The 20,630-nt window shown below is 42.5% G+C and overlaps 1 protein-coding gene across 3 annotated transcripts in view; it reads right to left on the reverse strand.

Moving 5' to 3' along the window:
- LOC137521677 (pleckstrin homology domain-containing family A member 7-like) overlaps positions 1–20,630 on the reverse strand; it is a 327,880-nt gene that overhangs the window by 18,473 nt on the left and 288,777 nt on the right. For all 3 annotated transcript variants that reach the window (XM_068241281.1, XM_068241280.1, XM_068241282.1), the window contains 11 exons: positions 19,395–19,475; positions 16,291–16,383; positions 15,082–15,150; positions 9,235–9,315; positions 8,292–8,441; positions 7,074–7,172; positions 5,848–5,956; positions 3,762–3,859; positions 1,846–1,944; positions 949–1,015; positions 349–452 (listed from right to left, as the gene is read on the reverse strand). In XM_068241281.1, the coding sequence (XP_068097382.1) occupies positions 349–452; positions 949–1,015; positions 1,846–1,944; positions 3,762–3,859; positions 5,848–5,956; positions 7,074–7,172; positions 8,292–8,441; positions 9,235–9,315; positions 15,082–15,150; positions 16,291–16,383; positions 19,395–19,475 (1,050 nt within the window). The remainder of the gene's footprint in view (positions 1–348; positions 453–948; positions 1,016–1,845; positions 1,945–3,761; positions 3,860–5,847; positions 5,957–7,073; positions 7,173–8,291; positions 8,442–9,234; positions 9,316–15,081; positions 15,151–16,290; positions 16,384–19,394; positions 19,476–20,630) is intronic.

Here is a 20,630-nt window from a genome sequence, read left to right on the forward strand (position 1 = left end):
AATTATAAAAGTAGAAGTAAAGTTAAAAAAAAATAAAAAAATTAAAATTAAAACTAAATTAAAGCTACTGCATTTATATGTAAGACATTCAGAAGTGGCACTGGACAATGTACACAAAGCAATGACTAGCTATGATACATTAATATAATGTATATACACGCATACATTTTTAATTTAAAATGCTGTTAAAATGTTCAAACCTCGTCCCATGACCTGCAGACTTAAAATAAAGCTTCCACCATAGTGTTTTTACTTGTCCTGATTCCAGACTGATTAAGTCATTTACTGTGATCTGTCCTTGCTTAAAGTATGATAAATTGATTACTGTGGCTTTGTACAATACTATACCTTTGTTTCTAAAGAGACTTTGTGATTGGTGGGTATGGCCACTGGACAGGACAACGAATGCACTAAGCGGGAATCTGTTACGTCCTTACAGGGCACTGCGACATCTGAAATGAAACAAATAATGATATAAGAATCATTATCACTTGTTCACTGTTAGTCTTATAGTTCAGACACTTCCTGGACCACTTGCTTTGTTTATGGGCGTTTCCCTGATATTCATGTCATTTCCTGCCTGGGCGGGTATAAATATGGCAACTATTGCATTTGTATTTTGACATTGACAAACGTTGGGAACATCCAAAACGGTTTGTGGTTATCAGTTTACTGGTTTTGCCACAAACACACACTAACAATACAATAACGGGCTCTAGGTCAGTCACCGCCACCACCTGTCAGCATGCGCGCTACGTGCGTGCACGCCCGGCAGCTCCCTGGCTGTCCTGCTCCTGTCCCAACGGCTGTCCCTGCGGCATGTGCGCAGTGGCGCAGACACAGGGACACACACATATACACACACACACACACACACACACTATTATGTATGTCACTTTTTTCCTCAACATTTGAGTAAATGAAAGAAGATTCTTAAAAGACGCTCACCACTTGAAGCACCAGACTGCAATCCTGTGAAGTTGTCAAGGAGCTCACTGTGCTGATCTTGCTCATGCTGACAGAAAAAAACAAAACATATAAATGAACTAATTTCAATATCTATTAAACTAACAATTTAAAACTTCTCATCAATAGTTCTCTGAAGTTTATTTCCCCATCAATCAGTATACCCAACCTAGGAAACGGAAGCTTCATACCTGCAGCCGGAAAGGAGGAAGCCTCGGAGTGAGGTGGAGCGCATTAAAACATTCCCCATAATTTTTGTTGTTTTTACCAGCTTGGTCTCCTCTCTCAGCTCATAACCAGGAGTGTGACCTGTGGGGACCTTCTCATACCCGAGCGGTGGCGAGAATACGTCTCACTTTTCAATGTATTGATTTGGTTTGTTAAGCCCCCCCCCCCCTTCCTCTTCGCTTAAGTTCCTCTTTAAAGAGAACCTGTACTGAGTAAAATTACTTAAAATAAACACATGATGTAACTTCAATTGAACATTACATAGTTATCTTGCCATCAGTTCCTCTCAAAAGCTCACCATTTTCTTCTGACAATGATCCCTTCCAGTTCTGACAACATTTTGTCAGAACTGAAATGTATCAGTTGCTGTCAGTTATAGCTGAGAGGAGAGCTGATGTGTCCATGTTTCCCTATGGCTCAAGTGGGCGATGTTACAGTTTAACTGTGTGCTGACCAGGAAGATGTTATGGGGTAACTGCCATTTTCAAAATGGAGGACAGAGAATTCCCTTGATCACAGTGGACAAACAGGATGTGGGAGAGGAGAAAGATTGAGGAGTAGACTACATGGGAGGTACGTATGACCTGTGTATGTTGATTTTTACTTTTAATTTTCAGTTCAGGTTTTCTTTAAACATTAGTCTATATTTACCTGAGCACTTGAGGGCCCTCTGTTCTGCTGATCTGTTCCATCGCTGGGAGTAGGCTGATCTTTAGGAAGAGGGGGTCTTGGTGGAATCCCTTCAAACTCCTTTTATAATCCAGATGTATGAAAAACATAACAGTGTAATTACAAAGTAGAATATAGTTGTAACATTTAAATCTGTGGAAGTTAAAGCTGTTAATGTGAACCCCGCATGGTTTTAAATAGTAAATGTACATCTATTAATAGTCTCCCCAAACACGTATTTTTTAATTTTATTATTTTACTAAATTATCTGGCTTCTTTAGTGAACTAGAAAAAAAATACCCCCACCTCCTTTTAGAATGGAAAAGTCTGGCTTGGCCCCAAACCTCCTTTGCCTCACTAGTGATGTGGCCACCCACCCACTTGCTTGCTTATCCTCTCTTGGAGGATGTAGGTGGGAAATGGCATCACTAGCTGAGCAGGGATGGGAGGCACGGTGTTCAGCTTCTAGGCAATGCTAAATTTCCATTTCTTCTAGATGGCATGGGTTCAGATGCTTAAAGAGAACCCGAGGTGTGTTTAAAGAATGTTATCAGCATACAGAGGCTGGATCTGCCTATACAGCCCAGCCTCTGTTGCTATCCCAAACCCCACTAAGGTCCCCCTGCACTCTGCAATCCGTCATAAATCACAGCCATGCTGTGAGGCTGTGTTTACATCTATAGTGTCAGTCTCAGCTGCTCCCCCGCCTCTTGCATAGCTCCGGTCCCTGCCCCTGTCCCTTCCCTCCAATCAGCAGGGAGGGAAGATATGCAGGCGGGGACTGGAGTTCTGCAGGAGGCGGGGAGAGAAGCAGACTGACACTATAGAGATAAACACAGCCAGCTCTGACAAGCTGTTTGTCAGCAGCGTGGCTGTGATTTATGAGGGATTGCAGAGTGCAGGGGGACCTTAGGGATAGCAACAGAGGCTGGGCTGTATAGGCAGATCCAGCCTCTGTATGCAGATAATATTCTTCAAATCCACCTCGGGTTCTCTTTAAGGGGAACCTGAACTGAGTAAAATTATTTAAAATACATACATGAGGTAACTTCAAATGAACATTAAATAGTTACCGTGCCATCAGTTCCTCTCAGAAGCTCACCATTTTCTTCTGCCAATGATCCCTTCCAGGTCTGACAACATTTTGTCAGAACTGAAATAGATCAGTTGCTGTCAATTATAGCTGAGAGGACAACTGATGTGACAGGTAATGTCCATATTTCCCTATGGCTCAAGTGGGGGATGTTACAGTTTAACAGTTTGCTGACCCAGAAGCTGTTATGGGGTAATGGCCATTTTCAAAATGGAGGATGGAGAATTCCCTTGATCACCGTGGACAAACAGGACGCGGGAGAGGAGAAAGAGATTGAGGAGTAGATTACACGGGAGGTTAGTATGACGTGTGTATGTTTATTTTCATTTTCAGTTCAGGTTTACTTTAAAGTGAACTCAAGGTAATAGTGATATGGAGGTTGCCATATTTATTGACTTTTAAACAATACTAGTTGCCTGGCAGTCCTGCTAGTCTATTTGGCTGCAGTGGTTCTGAAGTACACCAGAAACAAGCATGCAGCTAATTTTGTCAGATCTGACAATAATGTCAGAAACACCTGATATGCCGTATGCTTGTTCAGGGTCTATGGCTAAAAGTATTAAAGGCAGAGGATCGGCAGGACTGCCAAGCAACTAGTATTGCTTAAAAGGACATAAATATGGCAGCATCCATATCACTCTCACTTCGGGTTCACTTTAACACTGGACTATAGACAACAGAAAGCACTTATTCAAATAAATGTATTTTACGGGCATAGTAATGTCTCATTATAGACATTGCACACAGCAGTTTCATAGTACAACTCTTGCCCACGGAACAGCAGAGACACAGCAGGATGACTTACGCTTGGGCCCAGAGGATTCAGTCCAGACTGCTGATGCTGGAAGCTTCTCTGATAGGTTGGCTGCGTGTCACTGACAGGACTGGGAGGCATCATCACAGCTGGATTTACAAGAAGATAAGTATATTATTATAATAATACAAATGCGCAACCAAGATCAAAATTATTATCTGCAACGGTTACACATATTTTACAAATATCATGCCTTACCCTGTATTGTTGGCCTTGGCCCCATTCTGTGATAACAAGATGGCAGCAGCGACATAGCTAAGGAGCTCTGAGCCCCAGAGAGACTTTTACATTTCTCCCCCCCCCCCCAAGCACGCTAGATCTACAAACACCAAAATCTGCCAAAGGGCCCCTTGCAGGGGAATGTTAACAGTATAATGATAACCTCTATATATGTCCTTTGAATAGTGGTAATCATTACCAGCACAGTACCGATGAGGAGCTGATACAGCAACAGAAAAAGGGCTCCTCTGATTAAAGGGCCCTGGTGTTGCAACCACTGCATTCCCTGCTGCCACAGCACTGGTTGGCAGCAGTAACGTGTGCTAAGGACAAGCTGGCCCCTGGCCAGACCTTAAGGCTATTCTGGAGCTCTACACCAGATCACAGTACTCTTGCAGCTTGTGCCCTGGCACCCAAAACCTACATACATATGGAGGATAAAAGTCTCCCAAACTGATGTCTTGTGATCACTTTAGGAGGCAGTTTAGCTGCTATGGGTGTACAGATCAATGCCAAGATCTCGCTCTCTGCAAAGCAGTCCATTCTGCCCTAAAGAGGAGAGGTCCAACAGACAGAACTACAACATCGGTTGACCAAAGGTTTACCAAATAGGTGGATTACTGACAAGCAATCACCAATACTGGGGAACACCAGACCTCATGCTAGAGCACAGGTGTCAAACAAGGCCTACGGGCCGAAAGTGGCCCTCCTTGCAATTTTATGTGGCCCACAAGAGCCCCCAATGACCATCTGCTTGAGCTGGGGTGCAGCAATAATCCACAGGACACCCACCAACAAAATTAGCATGGACCCCCTCCTTGGATCTAAGCCCTCCCCTGGTAATTGGAAAGTCATACACACACCTAAACACCTCTACTCCCCCCCCCCCCCCCACAAACACACCATCTCTCCACATAGAGTAGCGCAGCGGAGCAGTGTATGGTTTGCCTGCTCCAGCGATGTGTTGTCTCCTCTGTTGTTCCTGGTAGTCACATTCTCTGTGCTTCCATACATCCTTCTCCCGATCACGTGACATGCCACAGTAGCCAGAGGTGTGCAGCACAGAGTGCGGCTGTCAGGAAGATCAGAGGAGACCTGAATCTGTACTGAAACAGCTATATATTGAACTGTTCCACTGTTCTACTCTGCAGAAGGGGAAGAACAGGCCAGCCAGTCACTAGAGTTCCATCACCTCGCTTGAGATTGTTCAGTAAATCATGTTAAATCTTAATTTGGCCCGTGATTTTAGCCCCTTATGTGATTAAGTTTGACACCCCTGTGCTAGACTGTCATCCAATAGCATCAATAAAAATCATTTAGGGTGACAAACCTAGATTGTGTACACAAATTTAAATTCCTCACTGTGCTGGCTATAAGCAACGCTGTATGCAAATCCCTACACTTCCCAGCATAACAGAGGCCCTGGGACCCCCATTATACTTCTCTCTAGAGGTGTGGCAGGACCTTTTCACTGCTAACATTTGCAGCAGAACGGTTTGAGTGGTGCAGTGTTTCTAGTAGGAAGAATGATCATTTCCCAGAGCACCTGAAGGGCTGCTTTATTTAGTAATTTTATAGCCAGCACCAGCAGGAACATTCAGTTCACAGGGAGATGAGGCACCGCCAGAATGTATAATACGCCAACAAGCAACATGTGGAAAACGGCATCCCAGCATGCCTTGTATGCAAAGTGCCCCTGCAGTGCTGGAGAGACACATACAATATTAATAATACAAACATAGTGCATTATTGATCAGGACTTCATTGGAAGTTGTTATAGTAATTCTGCTTTTTTTTGCTGTTTATTATAATCATACTGAATTACACAGTGCAGACGTAAGGCAGCATCTGGATTTACCTTGGTGTCTTGCAGCTTCTGGAACAACATGAAAGTTGGTCTTGTTAAACCGAAGTCCTGATAGGATGTCATTGATCATCCAGAGATCTCTATGTGCTGCTGCCTGGTCCTACAAGAAAAGTCACGTGTGGATGAGAGGGATCTCCGAGGACTGAGGAGGCTGTTTACATATTCTTATTCTTTTAAAAGTGGGGTTATACTCAAAATATTGTATTCCTCTAATTACACACACAAAAATGAACATGAAACACCATGGGACTGCTCTGATGTCTTTTGAATGCATATTTGCACCTCAATGAAGCAAATTGATATCCTTGCCAGCTACAAAACAAATTGCCAGATATACTCCCAGTGAAGTAATTAGTAAGCAAAAAAAAAAAGAAAGGGGGAGGGAGAAGAGAGAGAGACACACCCACCAACGCTTCTGCCATGTTTACACAGCTTATTACACTTCCGAAAAACAATCTAATAATTATGGCCTGCAAGGCAGGCTTAACAATTAGCAGCTAAATGAAGTGAGAAAGACAGAGTTTTAACCTATGAAAAAGAGTCAGATGGTTTTAGCTGTTAATTTTACGCTGTTGTAGCTTACAGTTGAAATTTGAGTATAATACCACTAAGTATTTCACCACCACTGTGCAATTGTATGTTTAGAGATATTTATAGAGCTCTGAACAGAAGAGGTGTGAATATGAAGTGATCATCTAAAAATAGTGATAAAAATAATGATAAAATCACTGTAAAAATGAAAAGAAGAAAATTAAAAAAACAAAATGCACACAACGGAGCTACATCTACCACTACTGTGGGGCTGTCCAGCCCGAGGAAAGGCAATCCGGCCTAAAACAGCAGGCTGTCGCTGGAACGCAGCTCCCACTTATTTCTGCAACCTTTTAATCGATTAATTAACAGCTATTTTTACAATGAGAGCTATAAAGTATTTGGGAGATGCTGACCCACTCGGAGGACTGAGAAAAGGCAGTGCATGAGTAGCTTCGTGACATTTTGCAGGTACTCTGTGCCTGGGCATTGCGGCTGCAAGCAATATTCTACGTCAATTGTTTAGAGGGTCCCAACAGAGGAGCGGAGTAAGGCCAGTGAAGCCTCTGGAGCATTCCCCTACTGAGGTACATATCTAACTTATTTGTAACATTTCAGGTACCCTTTAAGCTTCCCCCCATATACAGAACATGTTACTTTTGCTATATATGAGGTCCAATCAATACCTGTGGATGTCCAAGCTGACCGACACGTTCCAAAGTCTCTCTGATGGAACGTAACTCGTTTTCCAATGCTCTATATTCCTCCCAAGCTCTCTCTCGCTCCTGGGTGACACAAAATACCATTAGCTGAGCAAAGCAGGTTCTCAACATTCACAATGAGGTTCAGATACGTCAAATAATGGTAAGGGCACCCCATGTGGCAGTGGCTGGATAGCATACTGGTTAAGGGCACTGCCTTTGACATGGGAGACCAGGGTTCAAATCCTGGCTAGGGTCAGTACCTATTCAGTAAGGAGTTCAAGGCAAGACTCCCTAACACTGCAGGGTGGCCTCCTGAGCGCGTCCCAGTGGCTGAAGCTCTTGAGCGCTTTGAGTCCGACAGGAGAAAAGCGCTATACAAATGTTCAGATTATTATTATTATTATTATTATTATTGTGTCAGAAAGTATGATGCTTGCATGGCATTTTAATAACAGCTACTTTTACTTTCTATATTGTACATCACTATTCTGTATGTACTTGTGTCAATTTCAAGATATCTTTGGAAGGTTACAACTTGCATGTTTTGGCAACCAGTTGCTCTGTACATATTCTGCAATACACAGCCATACAGGAGAGTTGGCCTCCATTGTTCCATGGAGCATGCCCGGTCCCAGTGTTTCTCGACAAAAGGGTTAAGGGGTTCTGTATAAAACTTGGCTTATTTGTTTAATATGTCACCTTATTGACAGCATGCATGGTACTCAACTACCGTCATGTGTACATATACTGTTGACAGCAGGTGGGGCCCTGATAGGTGTGCACTTGCTAACCCCCCTCCACCACACCAAGGCAATCGCCGAATCAGGTCATCTCAGAGCCTGATCTGGGAGCCGCCATAGACTGTAATGTTCATTATAGCTACAGCGCATGGGGGATTTTACACAAAATCATTTTAAATTGGATGCTTGTGTGTTACCCCCCAAGTTTCTACAACTTGGAGGAGGAATATTATTTAAATGTCGGCCCTGAGTTTCAGTGAGAGTAGGGTGAGCAGTCTTTCGTCTCACCCTGCGCCCAGCTGACTGGACAGCATATGCTGGAAGAGACTGGTAAAGTTGCATAGTGGACATGAGGGAATTTCTTCCAGGCAACTACTACATATTTAACAGCTGGGCATCTCGAAGTCTCACCACAAGGCAAATTATGGAGTTCTGCTAAATGGAATAGATATAAACTCACCTGAGAGAGGTCACACATCCTGGCCCGAATATACACCAGGTCATCCTGCAGCATTCTTTGCTGGTACCAGATGTTCTCCATCACCTGCTCCTGTCCCTGGAACTCCTCCAGGTGGTGATGGGTCAACTGAAGAGCATCTTCCAGTCTCTCCTAGAAAATGGAAGCAAAATTAAGCCAAACACACAGAAAACAGCGGTTTAGGCCTCCATTTTGAAATCTAAGCTGCTTATCCAGGTCACGGCTACAAGTCGAAGGGAAATAGATTGGTCACACTTAGGGTCTTGATTATTCTAAAGGTCTCCCAATATCTGAAGTCACAAGAGATTTATCAAGAAAACTGTATAAGAAATTTAAAAAAGTGAGGATCAGTTATCTAAAGGCTCATAGACACATGCAACTTTTCACCCAACTATCGTCCAAACTTGGCCTGTTGGATGATATTTGGTAGCGTGAACGTGTGAAACGACTGGAGTGACTCACACGACCGTTGATATCGTGCAGTTGGCCGTGTGTGTACAAGTCGTTTGAATGACTTATACTTGTTTTTAATGCGGCCATATCCTGCAGTGCGTCGTTCACTTGTGTGCACAGTATGCAAATTAGTTGGTTGTTCAGTTGGGAGGTGCTCGGAAAATACTTGGTTGTGCGGTCGGTCATGTGATCAGGTTGGTCATGCGGAAAAGTTGCACGTGTGTACGTGCCTTAAAGCAACCATTCAGGAGTCAGCTTTTGAATGAAATCAGAATTGATTGTTTGCACAAAAGATTATGTAGTCAGTTTGAATACTTAAAAAATGGTTTAGTGCACTGAGACAAGTACAATTTACCACAGAGAGTTACGAGTATTGGTTAACAGGTCACCTTCTTAAAGCGATGTAGATTCAAAAGTTGTAACTTTATTTGACCTTATGATGAAGATGTCACAAAATCACGCTCTGCATTACCTTTTCAGCTCTGAGGTGTGCAGATTCCTCCTCCATGCTGACAAGGAGTTTATCTTGGCCGCACATCTTATTGAGAAGAACCTGTAATGAAGGATGAAGCATTAGCATATGATGAAAGCAGGAGCTTGCTGTGGAATGCTCTAGGTCATGAAAAGTACCAGTACCAAGGCTGTATGCAAAGAATTACAAGACTGTATCAATCTACTCTACCCCCACCTCCTTGATTGCTGTTCCCACTAGGAAACGCTCCTCAAAGTTGGTAAATTTACTAACTTTCTGGCCTAGAATAAATTTTACTAAGAACTAAGTATTTAGATAAAGATCTATTCTACACAAATACCCGCACTCCCAATACATGCAAGGTGTGCAAGCCACAGGATCAATACATCAAATGCAAACTTGTTGGAACACAAAAATCCCCAAAAGAATGGGCTGCACCACCAATGTATATACATTCTTTATTACAGGTCATGAAAAAGGTTTAAAAACATCTTTAAAAGACAGAGGATGTACTAGACACCAAAAGCACAGACCACCCCAAACACATCTCTGTGTGGGGGATAACAATGACTATTAGGGCCGGATTTAAGCCAAGTCCACATAAGCCATGGCCTAGGACACCACAGGATCAAGGGCAAGTAGGCAGCAGGCAGTACTAGGGGGAAGGGAAGGGTCACCTGGCTACCTATACTGGAGGGAGGAGAGGTCATCAGGCTATCTATATGAAAGGAGAGGAGGGTCACCTGGCTTCATATACTAGAGGATAGGGGTCATCAGGATACCTGGAGGGAAGAGGTAATGAGTTACCTATACTGGAGGGAGGGGGAAGGGTCGTCTGACTACCTATACTGAATGGGGGCAGCTGTTGATAGTGGCCTTGGGCAGTAAAGAGTACAAATCTGGCCCTGATGAGTATACCACAGACCAGGGTCCTGAATAATGTTAAGTTTGCAGCAAGCTAGTAAGGGCGGAGGGAGGCACGCTCCACACCTGGCATGGTCCATATGACAACTTTGTCAGGAGCTAAAGGATTGTGGGTAAGGGCCCTAACAAAGCAGTCCCCTACACAAACAATTCCTCTGGCAGCAGTACCTATGACTGATAGTTCCTGCTTGCAACAGAATTATCAATGTCCTATTAAGTAAACTGAATGGAGGGAGCAAAGCTATAACATGCTGTTATATCTCACATTTCTCATCTCCTCTCCATCAGCTTATCCCAGAATCTCTGCTGTGCAGTATTTATGTGTATGGCCATCTGATAAAAGAATGCCTATATTCAGCATTTAAAATGTGAGCTATGCACGCTGATCGTGTTCTCTGCACATAAATAAATCCTTGTTTTACTTTGCGTTTAACAGAGAGCATTCCAAATTTAACAACTCAAAACACATGGAACAAAAATGCACATTTTTATCAGTAATTATGCGCGTTTGGAATAAAGGATACATTGTATTACTTCCCTGAACATCAAGAAATAATAAAGTGATAATATGTAGCTAGCACGGCTTTGTATCATACCACAAATCCCACATCAGCAGAGCTCTGATACAAAATAGCCATTCTGAACTATACTGTGTATGTCTGTTCCTCCCCCGTCCTGCTGCAAGCTTCAGTCAGAAACTGCTCGACACGCTTATAAACAATACAGCCATTTAAAGTTGCGGCATTTCTGTTGCCTTCAGGGATCATTACTTAAACCTCTGGCGATAGTTTAGAGCTGTGTTCTGATGTGTCGCTATGCAAGAATACATTTCTACTCTGTATTTCCTAAAGTGAAACTATATTTAAAGTGTAAATGTCAGGCATAAAATCAATTCTTTATTTTTATCTGGTAAACAAGTAATAGGGATGCTAACCAGGCAATCCAAAAGTTAAAATCACTATTACTTTTCTTGTTGATAAATGATCATTCTCCAGTTTACCTGACTCTTATTTGGTCCACTGCTGCACGAAGGAAGTTGCAGGGCATGCTGGTTTTTTTTTTTTTTTTTTTGCTTCTTTACTTTGCTCTCAGACTTAACTAATGCAGCCTGATTGGCTAAACAGCAAAGGAAAAGAGGCGCCCAATATATATATATATATATATAAAGAACTTTAAAATCAATAAAATAAAGAAGGTTGAGGTGGCTTAACTTAGACGACAAACTCAATTAAGGAAGTTTAATGGATAAGCACAGGCAACGCGTTTCGTGGGACTATGCCCACTTCCTCAGGCCAATTAAAAGTGCCAGAGCCGTCTATATGTCAGTTTCAGGGCGCCTCAGACTTCAGAGGCACCCCAAGTCTGGCATATAGATGGCTCTGGCACTTTTAATTGGCCTGAGGAAGTGGGCATAGTCCCACGAAACGCGTTGCCTGTGCTCAATTATCCATTAAACTTCCTTAAGTGAGTTTGTCATCTATGAGGTAAGCCACCTCAACCTTCTTTATTTTATTGTTATTTAAGTGTTTTATATACAGTGGCTTGGCTTCAGCCCCCTTGAAGTTTTCCACATTTTGTCACATTACTGCAACAAACATGAATCAATTTTATTGGTATTCCACGTGAAAGACCAATACAAAGTGGTGAACATGTGAGAAGTGGAACGAAAATTATACAGGATTCCAAACATCTTTTACAAATAAATAACTGCAAAGTGGGGTGTGCATAATTATTCAGCCCCCTTTGGTCTGAGTGCAGTCAGTTGCCCATAAACATTGCCTGATGAGTGCTAATGACTAAATAGAGTGCACCTGTGTGTAATCTAATGTCAGTACAAATACAGCTGCTCTGTGACGGCCTCAAAGGTTGTCTAAGAGAATATTGGGAGCAACAACACCATTAGGTCCAAAGAACACACCAGACAGGTCAGGGATAAAGTTATTGAGAAATTTAAAGCAGGCTTATGCTGGGCACACACGGTTAGATAGTTCTTATCAATCAAGCCGCTGATGGCTCGATTGATAAGATTCAACCTGTCCGATCACCGTAGCGGATCGATACCGCGCTCGATCCCCGCGGGCAGACAATAAAAAAAACGAAGCGCTGATAAGAAGCGCCCGTGGGGACGAGCGGGAATCGATCCGCGCGCAGGTGCGGATAAGCGGTGACGTGCCGGGATAGAGCCGCTGACCCAGCATTAGGCTACAAAATGATTTCCAAAGCCTTGAAAATCCCACGGAGCGCTGTTCAAGCGATCGTTCAGAAATGGAAGGCGTATGACACAACTGTAAACCTACCAAGACAAGGCCGTCCACCTAAACTCACAGGCTGAACAAGGAGAGCACTAATCAGAAATGCAGACAAGAGGCCCATGGTGACTCTGAGACAATAGAGGCGCCAAAGGGATAAAAGGAAGCTAAATGAGCTTAAAAACCAAATTCTTGGTAAATAGAGGAGGTAGTGGTGGACTTACCTCCTCCAAGTAGACACACAACCACTGTAGTAAAGACACAGTCAATATATTTTATTTATGAACTCCAAATATGCAACGCGTTTCGCAGGTTTGATCCCGCTTCATCAGGCAATTACAATGGAGCAATAGCATACTGTCCTTACTACAGTCGTTGTGTGTCTACTTGGAGGAGGTAAGTCCACCACTACCTCCTCTACTTACCAAGAATTTGGTTTTTAAGCTCATTTCTTCCTTTTATCCTTTTGGCGCCTCTGTTCTCCTGCATAATATTGAGTCCACCCTGGGTGGAGGGTTGAACCCCCCTTTTTTCTCATCTACAGAGAGCGACTTCTTATTCCTGAGTGGGGTCAGGAAAATCTCCCCACCTGCCTTTACAGTGGTTGCCTAATGGTAACCCTGGTTTGTGAGTATTAATATTTACTCTATATAGTAACCATTTACCAGTACATATTACACTATTGGGGCTCTTGGTGTTCCTCGTTTTTATCATTCTGAGACAATGCACTTTCTATTGCAGAGCTGGGTGGGAGTGCCTGAAGACTGGGAGAAGGGCGGACCATGCATACACAATCAGGCAGAGGAGAGTAAGGGAGGAAATTACATCAGGATTGGCTTCAAGATAGACACAGTTATAATGAAGAATCCTAAAAAAGATTTTTTTTTTTACTATAGTAAAATCACTAAAATCAAAACGTGGACAGTGCAATACATATGTTATGTAAGTAGAGCAAGTATTTATCTACTTATATATGTGTTTTTTTTTCTGAGATAGTATGGCTGACAGCTCCTCTAACACTTTCCTGTTTAAGTACAAACAGATGTCTAAAATAAAGATACTGTTATGATCACTTCTGCAGCATGTACTGCTGGCTGCAGTTGTACTGTAGACAAGCAGTTTTTGATTTCTTTACATGCATTTGCTTGCATAGTTTTGCTTGCATTCACACTAAATGTTGATTCCATCTGCAGTCGCTCTGCAGTTCATGACTGTTTGGGATGCTCTTGTGAAAACAAACATTGGCCTCAATTCACTAAGCTTATCTCCTGTCTTTAATAACTCTTCTAGAGTTGTTACCATGGTGATAAGGCATGTAGTATTCAGGAAACATTTTACCTCAGGCAAACCTAAAGTTAACCCTTCTGTCTTTAAGTTAACTCTTTAATCCTTAAAATAACTCCAGAGTTAAAGACAGGCTGTTCATTAACTGCGTGTGAAAATAACTACAAAGGAGGTAAATTAACAACAGAGGAGGTAACGTAAGGAATGAAGAGATAAGATAACTCTCTCACTATGTGGAGGTACGTTTTCTCTTGCCTTATCTCCAGCATGATCTTAGTGAATTGAGGCCAATGTCTGTTGCAGTGGAGCTGCAATCCCTTTCATGCAGGTTGCATAGTTTTGTCTGCCTTTACCTGCTGCCAGCTTGTGACTGATCATCATTCACCCGTGTGGGAATCTGCATGTCTGCTCCCATTGGATGACCTCAGTATAAAGAGCTGCTTACTGCAGTGCTCCACGGGCTATCATAGTTTCAATCTCAGCCTGTTACTCTGGGCCCGTTCCTGTTCCTAGTTCTCGTGTTATCCCGTGTGGACTGCACTGACTCCTGCGCAGGAGTCATTGAGTCCTTCTAGCCCTGTTCTGGTTTATCAATATTTGTTACTTTGCTGGTCTAGCCTCATATATTGGTTCACCGCCAATATATACGCATACTAGCGCGTTTGTTATTTTCCTTGTATTCGTGTTACGCTAATACATCAGTGTCGCTGATATATACGAACTCGAACTGTTTATATCCTGTGTTCAGTCAGTCAGTTTCAGCACGTTTCGGTAGATGGCGCTTATGATCACCCGTGCTTAGCTAGTTCAGTCCTGTTTCTGCGAGGTAGGCCATCGCTGCATTTGCGATTGGCTGCCTCGTTTCAGTCTGTCCTGTTTATGGGTGCTTGCGGTTACTGAGTCAGTTACTAGTTTCGCAAGCGTTCATTCTGTCTACCTGTCCTGATCTGAGTGCTGGTTAATGCGCTCAGCGCTACCTTGCACTGAGCCACCATTGTTAGGCATTGTTTGTGGTGGCTCGGATCTACGCCTGCTCTGTGTGCCACATCTCCTATTAGAGTCAGTCCTCTCCTCCACTAGTTCGCACTATAACTGGGGATATCCTGGTTCCTTGTGCTTGCGTGTGTCTCCTTCACGTCAGGTTATGCATTACGTTCTGACTGTGGAGAATATACCACCGAGCGTGACAGATACTGGGTTAACAGACTGTTTCACTTCGCTGCCCAGATTATTCTCTGAACTCTATGGGCAATAATCCCCTCCAGGATTGCACCACGCCACCTCTGGACTGTACCATCCCATCCGTGTGTGTGGCGCTTTAGACAATAATTCTAGTATGCCTTGTGGCAAGAGAAGCCCTGATGTCAGAAGCGCAGGACAACATTCTTACATCAATGCTGTTTTCTGGCAAACGCCCTTGATAAGGCCCTCTATCCCGATACTGGACAGGTCCTGGTGCCTAAAAAAAATAAAAAAATAATGTACATTAGAACTGAAGACGTTTACATGAGACACCCACATGTAATATGGTTATGATTGCTTAATGACATCTGAAATTCACAAGGTTTTCCAGTACATTAATTTATTTCCAGGATTTGGAAGCAAAATTGCCACCTTGGATGCCCATATACCGGTAATCATTATGCGTCTCCAGAGAAAAGGGAGACAGGTGCAGAGCCCCATTTTCCCATGGTCCAGTTCAGGCAGCACCACATCTTTTAACATCTTTTACCCACCCATCGACATTACAGAGGACCTCCAACACTCTGCGTGGCCGGGAGTTTTCTGCACAAGTGCAGCTACAGTCTTAAGGAACTGTGCATGAGCACAAAGCTCTGGGCATTCTATAGGACGGCAAAGGAGATGACTAACAAGACCTGGAGGAAGCCCCAGGTTAAGTAATAATCCCATTCGACTCAAGTACGCATTAAAGAGCAACTGTCAGGCTGCAGAAGCTAATTTAAACCTCTATTCTCCTGTGTTAAACAGTTTAGAAGGAAGCCCAAAAGCCATTAGTGAAGATAAAAATCTCAGTTACCTTTGATGTGTGCTTATCTTAAAGGCTGTTATAGACCCATAAGGACGCAAGCCGCATACTAAACTGCAAAGCATTCTGGGGCCCTCCCCTCGGCTGCTAATGAGACGTTACAGCAGCTTCTAATCCTTCCAGCGCGTAGCACTGATAAATCTCGGGGCAGAGTACACTGCAGGAGTCAGCTATTGTTCCTAGCCACATGGCTCATTAATATTCACTGCACACTGTGTTATTTAGTACCAGCTTTTCTGTGATCAGGAAGCAGGCAGGACATGATGACACATCTGACAGAAAAACATGGAGCCTGCCATGAGCTGTCAGGAGCATCTATATCTGCATACACTATATACAAATTCTGTGAAATCCAAACGTGGACAGTGAAATGCATATGTAATGTAAGTACAGCCAATCTTTAGCTACTGATATGTGTTTATTTTCTCTGAGACCTTATACCTAACAGCTCCTCTTTAAACATTTCAAAAGAAGCAGAAAGGCTACCACTTCTACTATATTAAATGTGTCTTTTTCTCCCCTTTTTAACTTAAACAGAACATGAAGCCTCACCACAGCACTCAGAGACATCCTTTTCCCGGCCGGGAGGTGGGGGCGGGTGGACACCGGAGGTAATGGGGGCAGCTGGGAGTAACTGGCTGAACCCTGTGGGAACAAAACACTTTTGTTATAACTGGGCATTTGTTGGCCATAATATTTGTTGATGCCGAGTGACATTTTGGCAGCAACGTGGCACAAAACAAGTACTTTACAATCCTTTCTTTGAAAATATGAAATGCATTCCACAGATTGTACACAACACTTTGTACACAACACTTTGGTTAATACTTTTTTTTTACCACTCTCTATAAAAAAAGTCTATGAAATGCAGCTGGCCATGCGTTGTACCACAAGGTTGAGAGACTGCGATTCTATCTGGTGCACATTCAATAACAAAATCGATAGGACAGCACTGTGCAGCAGACAAAAAGAGTGAGCAGCAGCTTTGTTTCGGAATGCACTGCACCTCCCAGCAACAGTGGGGTCATCAGATATTATTCTGTAAAATGCTTGATGTCCTAGCCTATAGCATACTACACATATTATTAAGTTAAAAACCACACAACAAAGTTTACATATACAACCTAGGCCTTAGGGCCTGTTTCCACTATCGCGAATCTGCATGCGTTTGCTGCACGCAGATTCGCACAACCAATACAAGTTAATTAGCCTGTATCCACTTGTCAGGAATACAGAGCATTTTCTGTGCAGGAAAAACCTGCACAGCAGAGCCATCAGAATTACAATGTAATAGGAAAAATGCGTTTTCGCTATGCGAATTTTCAATGCGAATTCGCATACGTTTTCGCATACAATCAATATAAAAGCACACAGGCACTGACATGGTTAAGTTCACATACTTACTAACATACGCAAAAAGTACGCAAATTTGGAGTAAAATTTGCATACGAATGTGAATTAGTTTTCACGTTTTCCACAACGAATTCGCACCGCACAAGTGGAAACAGGCCCTCACTACTTGGTGATGCAAAATAAAAAGACCCCCCCCCTTTGCATTCCATGCGGATAAGAGGGCAGTTTAAATTTAATAATAATACAAGACTCACTTTATTGATTAAGGGCCTATTTTAAGATACCCTACCGATGGTGCTAAAGGGTACCTAAAGTGACATAAGGTAAACATGTATGTACAGTCCCAATCCTACACAGAACTAGCCTGTGTTCCTTTTTTCTCTTTCCTCACTGCAAGAGTTAAAATTCTAGGGTTCTACACGACAGTTTCTCTGCACCCAACAGTAGAATACCTCTCACTGATATAACAGATAAGATTTGTCTGTATGGGAGCTGAATAACTTTAAAAATGTGAGAAGTCAAAACTTTAAAGCTAAAAAAAAGCTAAAATCTAGTCTTAGTTTATTTTCACTTCCTATTTGCTACAACTCTAAAGAAAATTACTCCTTACTGTCCCAGATTCCTCTGCCAGCTGTCCCCTCCAGTTTCATCTATCTCTGCTGGTGGTGCCAGGGGGAAGGGATTCAATGCTTCACCACTTAATGGATGAATATAAGCATCTGCATAGGACTATAAAATACTGAAGAACTATTGATTAGAGTCCCATTTTAGCAGTTCACCTAACAGAACAAATGGGGATGGGGAGAAGAGACACTTTCCATAGCTAGACATTCAGTTTTTTAGTTTTGATCACATGACCAGAAGCTGCTGTGAGAGTGTCAGACTTCAAGTCTCTGGGAATGTGGCAGCTCCCAATGTCTGCATCATCTCCACTGTTTAGGTTGTAAATAAAACTGCAGCCTAAAGTACAGGCAGTTAGTGGAGCAGGAAGTGGGCAGTGTTTGAGCTCCACAGCAGGTATTTTATTAATGATTTATTAAGCATCAGCCAATACGTCTATAGACATAACCAAGCTCGGCACCTGAGTGCTTTAATTGGTCTAATGGTGGCCATACACGGTACAATTTTTCAATTAGATAATTTAGTTCGATTATTCCGTTAGATCGAATATAAAGATTTTTCCAGCATGTCCGATCATTTTTCCCGAAAAACCGGGATAATCGTTCAAATTTCTTGATCGAAAAAAAAATATTTTCAACTTTCATTAAATTCGATCAATTAGATCGAATAAACGGGAAAATCGAACGTTTTTATTGTACCGTGTATGGCCACCATTAGAAACGGTTTGTGTCGGAACTGGTGCTACAATTATCGCGTTACCAAAATGGCCCTAGAGTGGTTCAGCTTGCTGGACTGTAGTGTAGTGTGCAGGCTGAACTGTAATCTCCTCGGGGACAGTGACAAAGGTGGAAAGTTACATGCATTCTAAAATACAGTGAAATATCTGTATCATAGAAATATAGGACACAAATAGTATAGGACATGCAGTCTGCCTTACTAATCATGGATGCAGTGGGGGAACCCACAATTGTTGTTTAGGACTGCTTTAAAGCAGACCCGAACCTTTGCACAACACACAATGAATAGTTTTCATTTCACATAAAAATGCCGTAGAAATCTACTGCACTGAGCTGTGTGTGCTTGTTTAGCTACATCAGTGTTGTATTAGCCTTATCAGAAAATGTGACTCATAGGACCATGGCCCTTGCCTGTACAGAAAAAGACTGAGGCTTTAACTCTTCCTGTGCTCAATGAAAGTTAATCCAGTTAAAAATGCATTTTATTGATACCTAAATGGTAATGAAGGCATTTTTCCCCACAGGTCATCATGCTGTGCCTAATCTTTTAGAGCAGAGAGAAAGTTCCGAGTTTAGACCCACTTTACGCTGCATTAATATATGTATTAAATGCATAATTCACTCACAGCTGAAATGAGTATCCTGCAGAAACATCCCATTTTGTTGTCTAACTCAGAAAACACAGGATGCGAAGGTCGCCAAGAATGAAGGGTTTGACGAGACCACTGCTCGTCTGGAACTCAAATAGCCTGGCCATAGCCCCAAGGAAATACAAGACTAGACACAACGATAGCCAATTTCGGAAGTTAAAGAAAGCCTTGTATTCTCTGCACAGCTATCAATGTTTCAGGAATAATGCACTCGGGGAAAGATAGTTTTCCTCGCTTGAAAGACACAAGTTTGTCTACCGACGCCGTTCATTCACTCATACAATGGTCCACTCACCATCTTTGACAGGTGCCTCGGTGTGTAGCCAAGACCTCGGCCGGAACAGGCCGCTGGAGGAAGGAATGACCTCTCCGAATACTGTTGGCAGAAAGACATGGAAACTTATGAAAACAGGAAGACAGTTGTGTTCAGAATCTTTCCATTAACTGTGCATTCTAATACAGGAAACAAAAGTTGTTTGTCCAGCATGAATCTCGTATCTCAGTAGGTTTTGCCCTCACAAAGAAATGGATTCCTGCAGAAGATATGTAACACAAAGGGATTGGATCTGGCTTCACCATAGCAAAAACAAACAATAATGATCAATGGAAAAAAACTGCTTGTTCGTTTTGACAAAACCTACCACTGAGGTAATGAAACACTGCCAAGAAGCCAGCAAGCAATGCCAATGGAAATCTACAGCTGGACCAAAAGAGCAATAAGCGTGGTCAACTGTAGTACAAAAGGTCAAGCTCTCAAAACAGAATATGTAACAAGAACAGCAGTAGCTAGAATGTAAAATACTCCAACACAAGTTTGTGTTGCATCGTTTCACAGATCAATAAGCATAATGAGTATTATAAATATATCTCTTTGCTTTCTAGGAAATATACAGTACAAGTAATTTGGCAGAAACTGTAGACAAATACAGAAAATCCAGTGAGATATATCAGTCATGACATATTGGAGTTTTGCCTCAACATCATTTGCAAGTAAAAAGGTCTTGTTCCAATCAAGTAACCACAAATTCCTACAAGTGACAAATGCCTTTGTGCACAAACTGTGGACAATGCTGACCACTACATACCGTGGTAAGTGATCTGGAGCAAAGCGAAGCTGCTAACCGTAACAAACCTGCCCATTTCATTTTATCAAAATAATCTGACTACAGTTCCAACAGCTCCAGCCTTCACTGGTGTAATTTGATCCAATCAATAGAGGAGCTCTAAACATGGTTCTTTAGCAAGAAAAATCAAAAGCATTTCCTGAATGGCAGTTGCTAAAGTTGCTGCGAAAATTGGGGACAAGCAAGTAGGGAGGCTGGCCGGTATCTTACTATTTTAGCAGCTAGTCATAGCAGCTACCATTCAGGGAATGCTTTTGAAAACCAAGAAAACCCAGAGAATATCCCACGAGGAGGTGGACTAGTCCCAAAACCCGTTGGTTCTGTCAGATTTTAACTGCTTACTTTTTACCACTATAGTGGTACTTTTAGGGATCATTTTGGAATGTTTTAATGTTAATACTATTCAG

This window comes from Hyperolius riggenbachi, chromosome 6, assembly GCF_040937935.1.
Source record: "Hyperolius riggenbachi isolate aHypRig1 chromosome 6, aHypRig1.pri, whole genome shotgun sequence".
NCBI lineage: Eukaryota > Metazoa > Chordata > Amphibia > Anura > Hyperoliidae > Hyperolius > Hyperolius riggenbachi.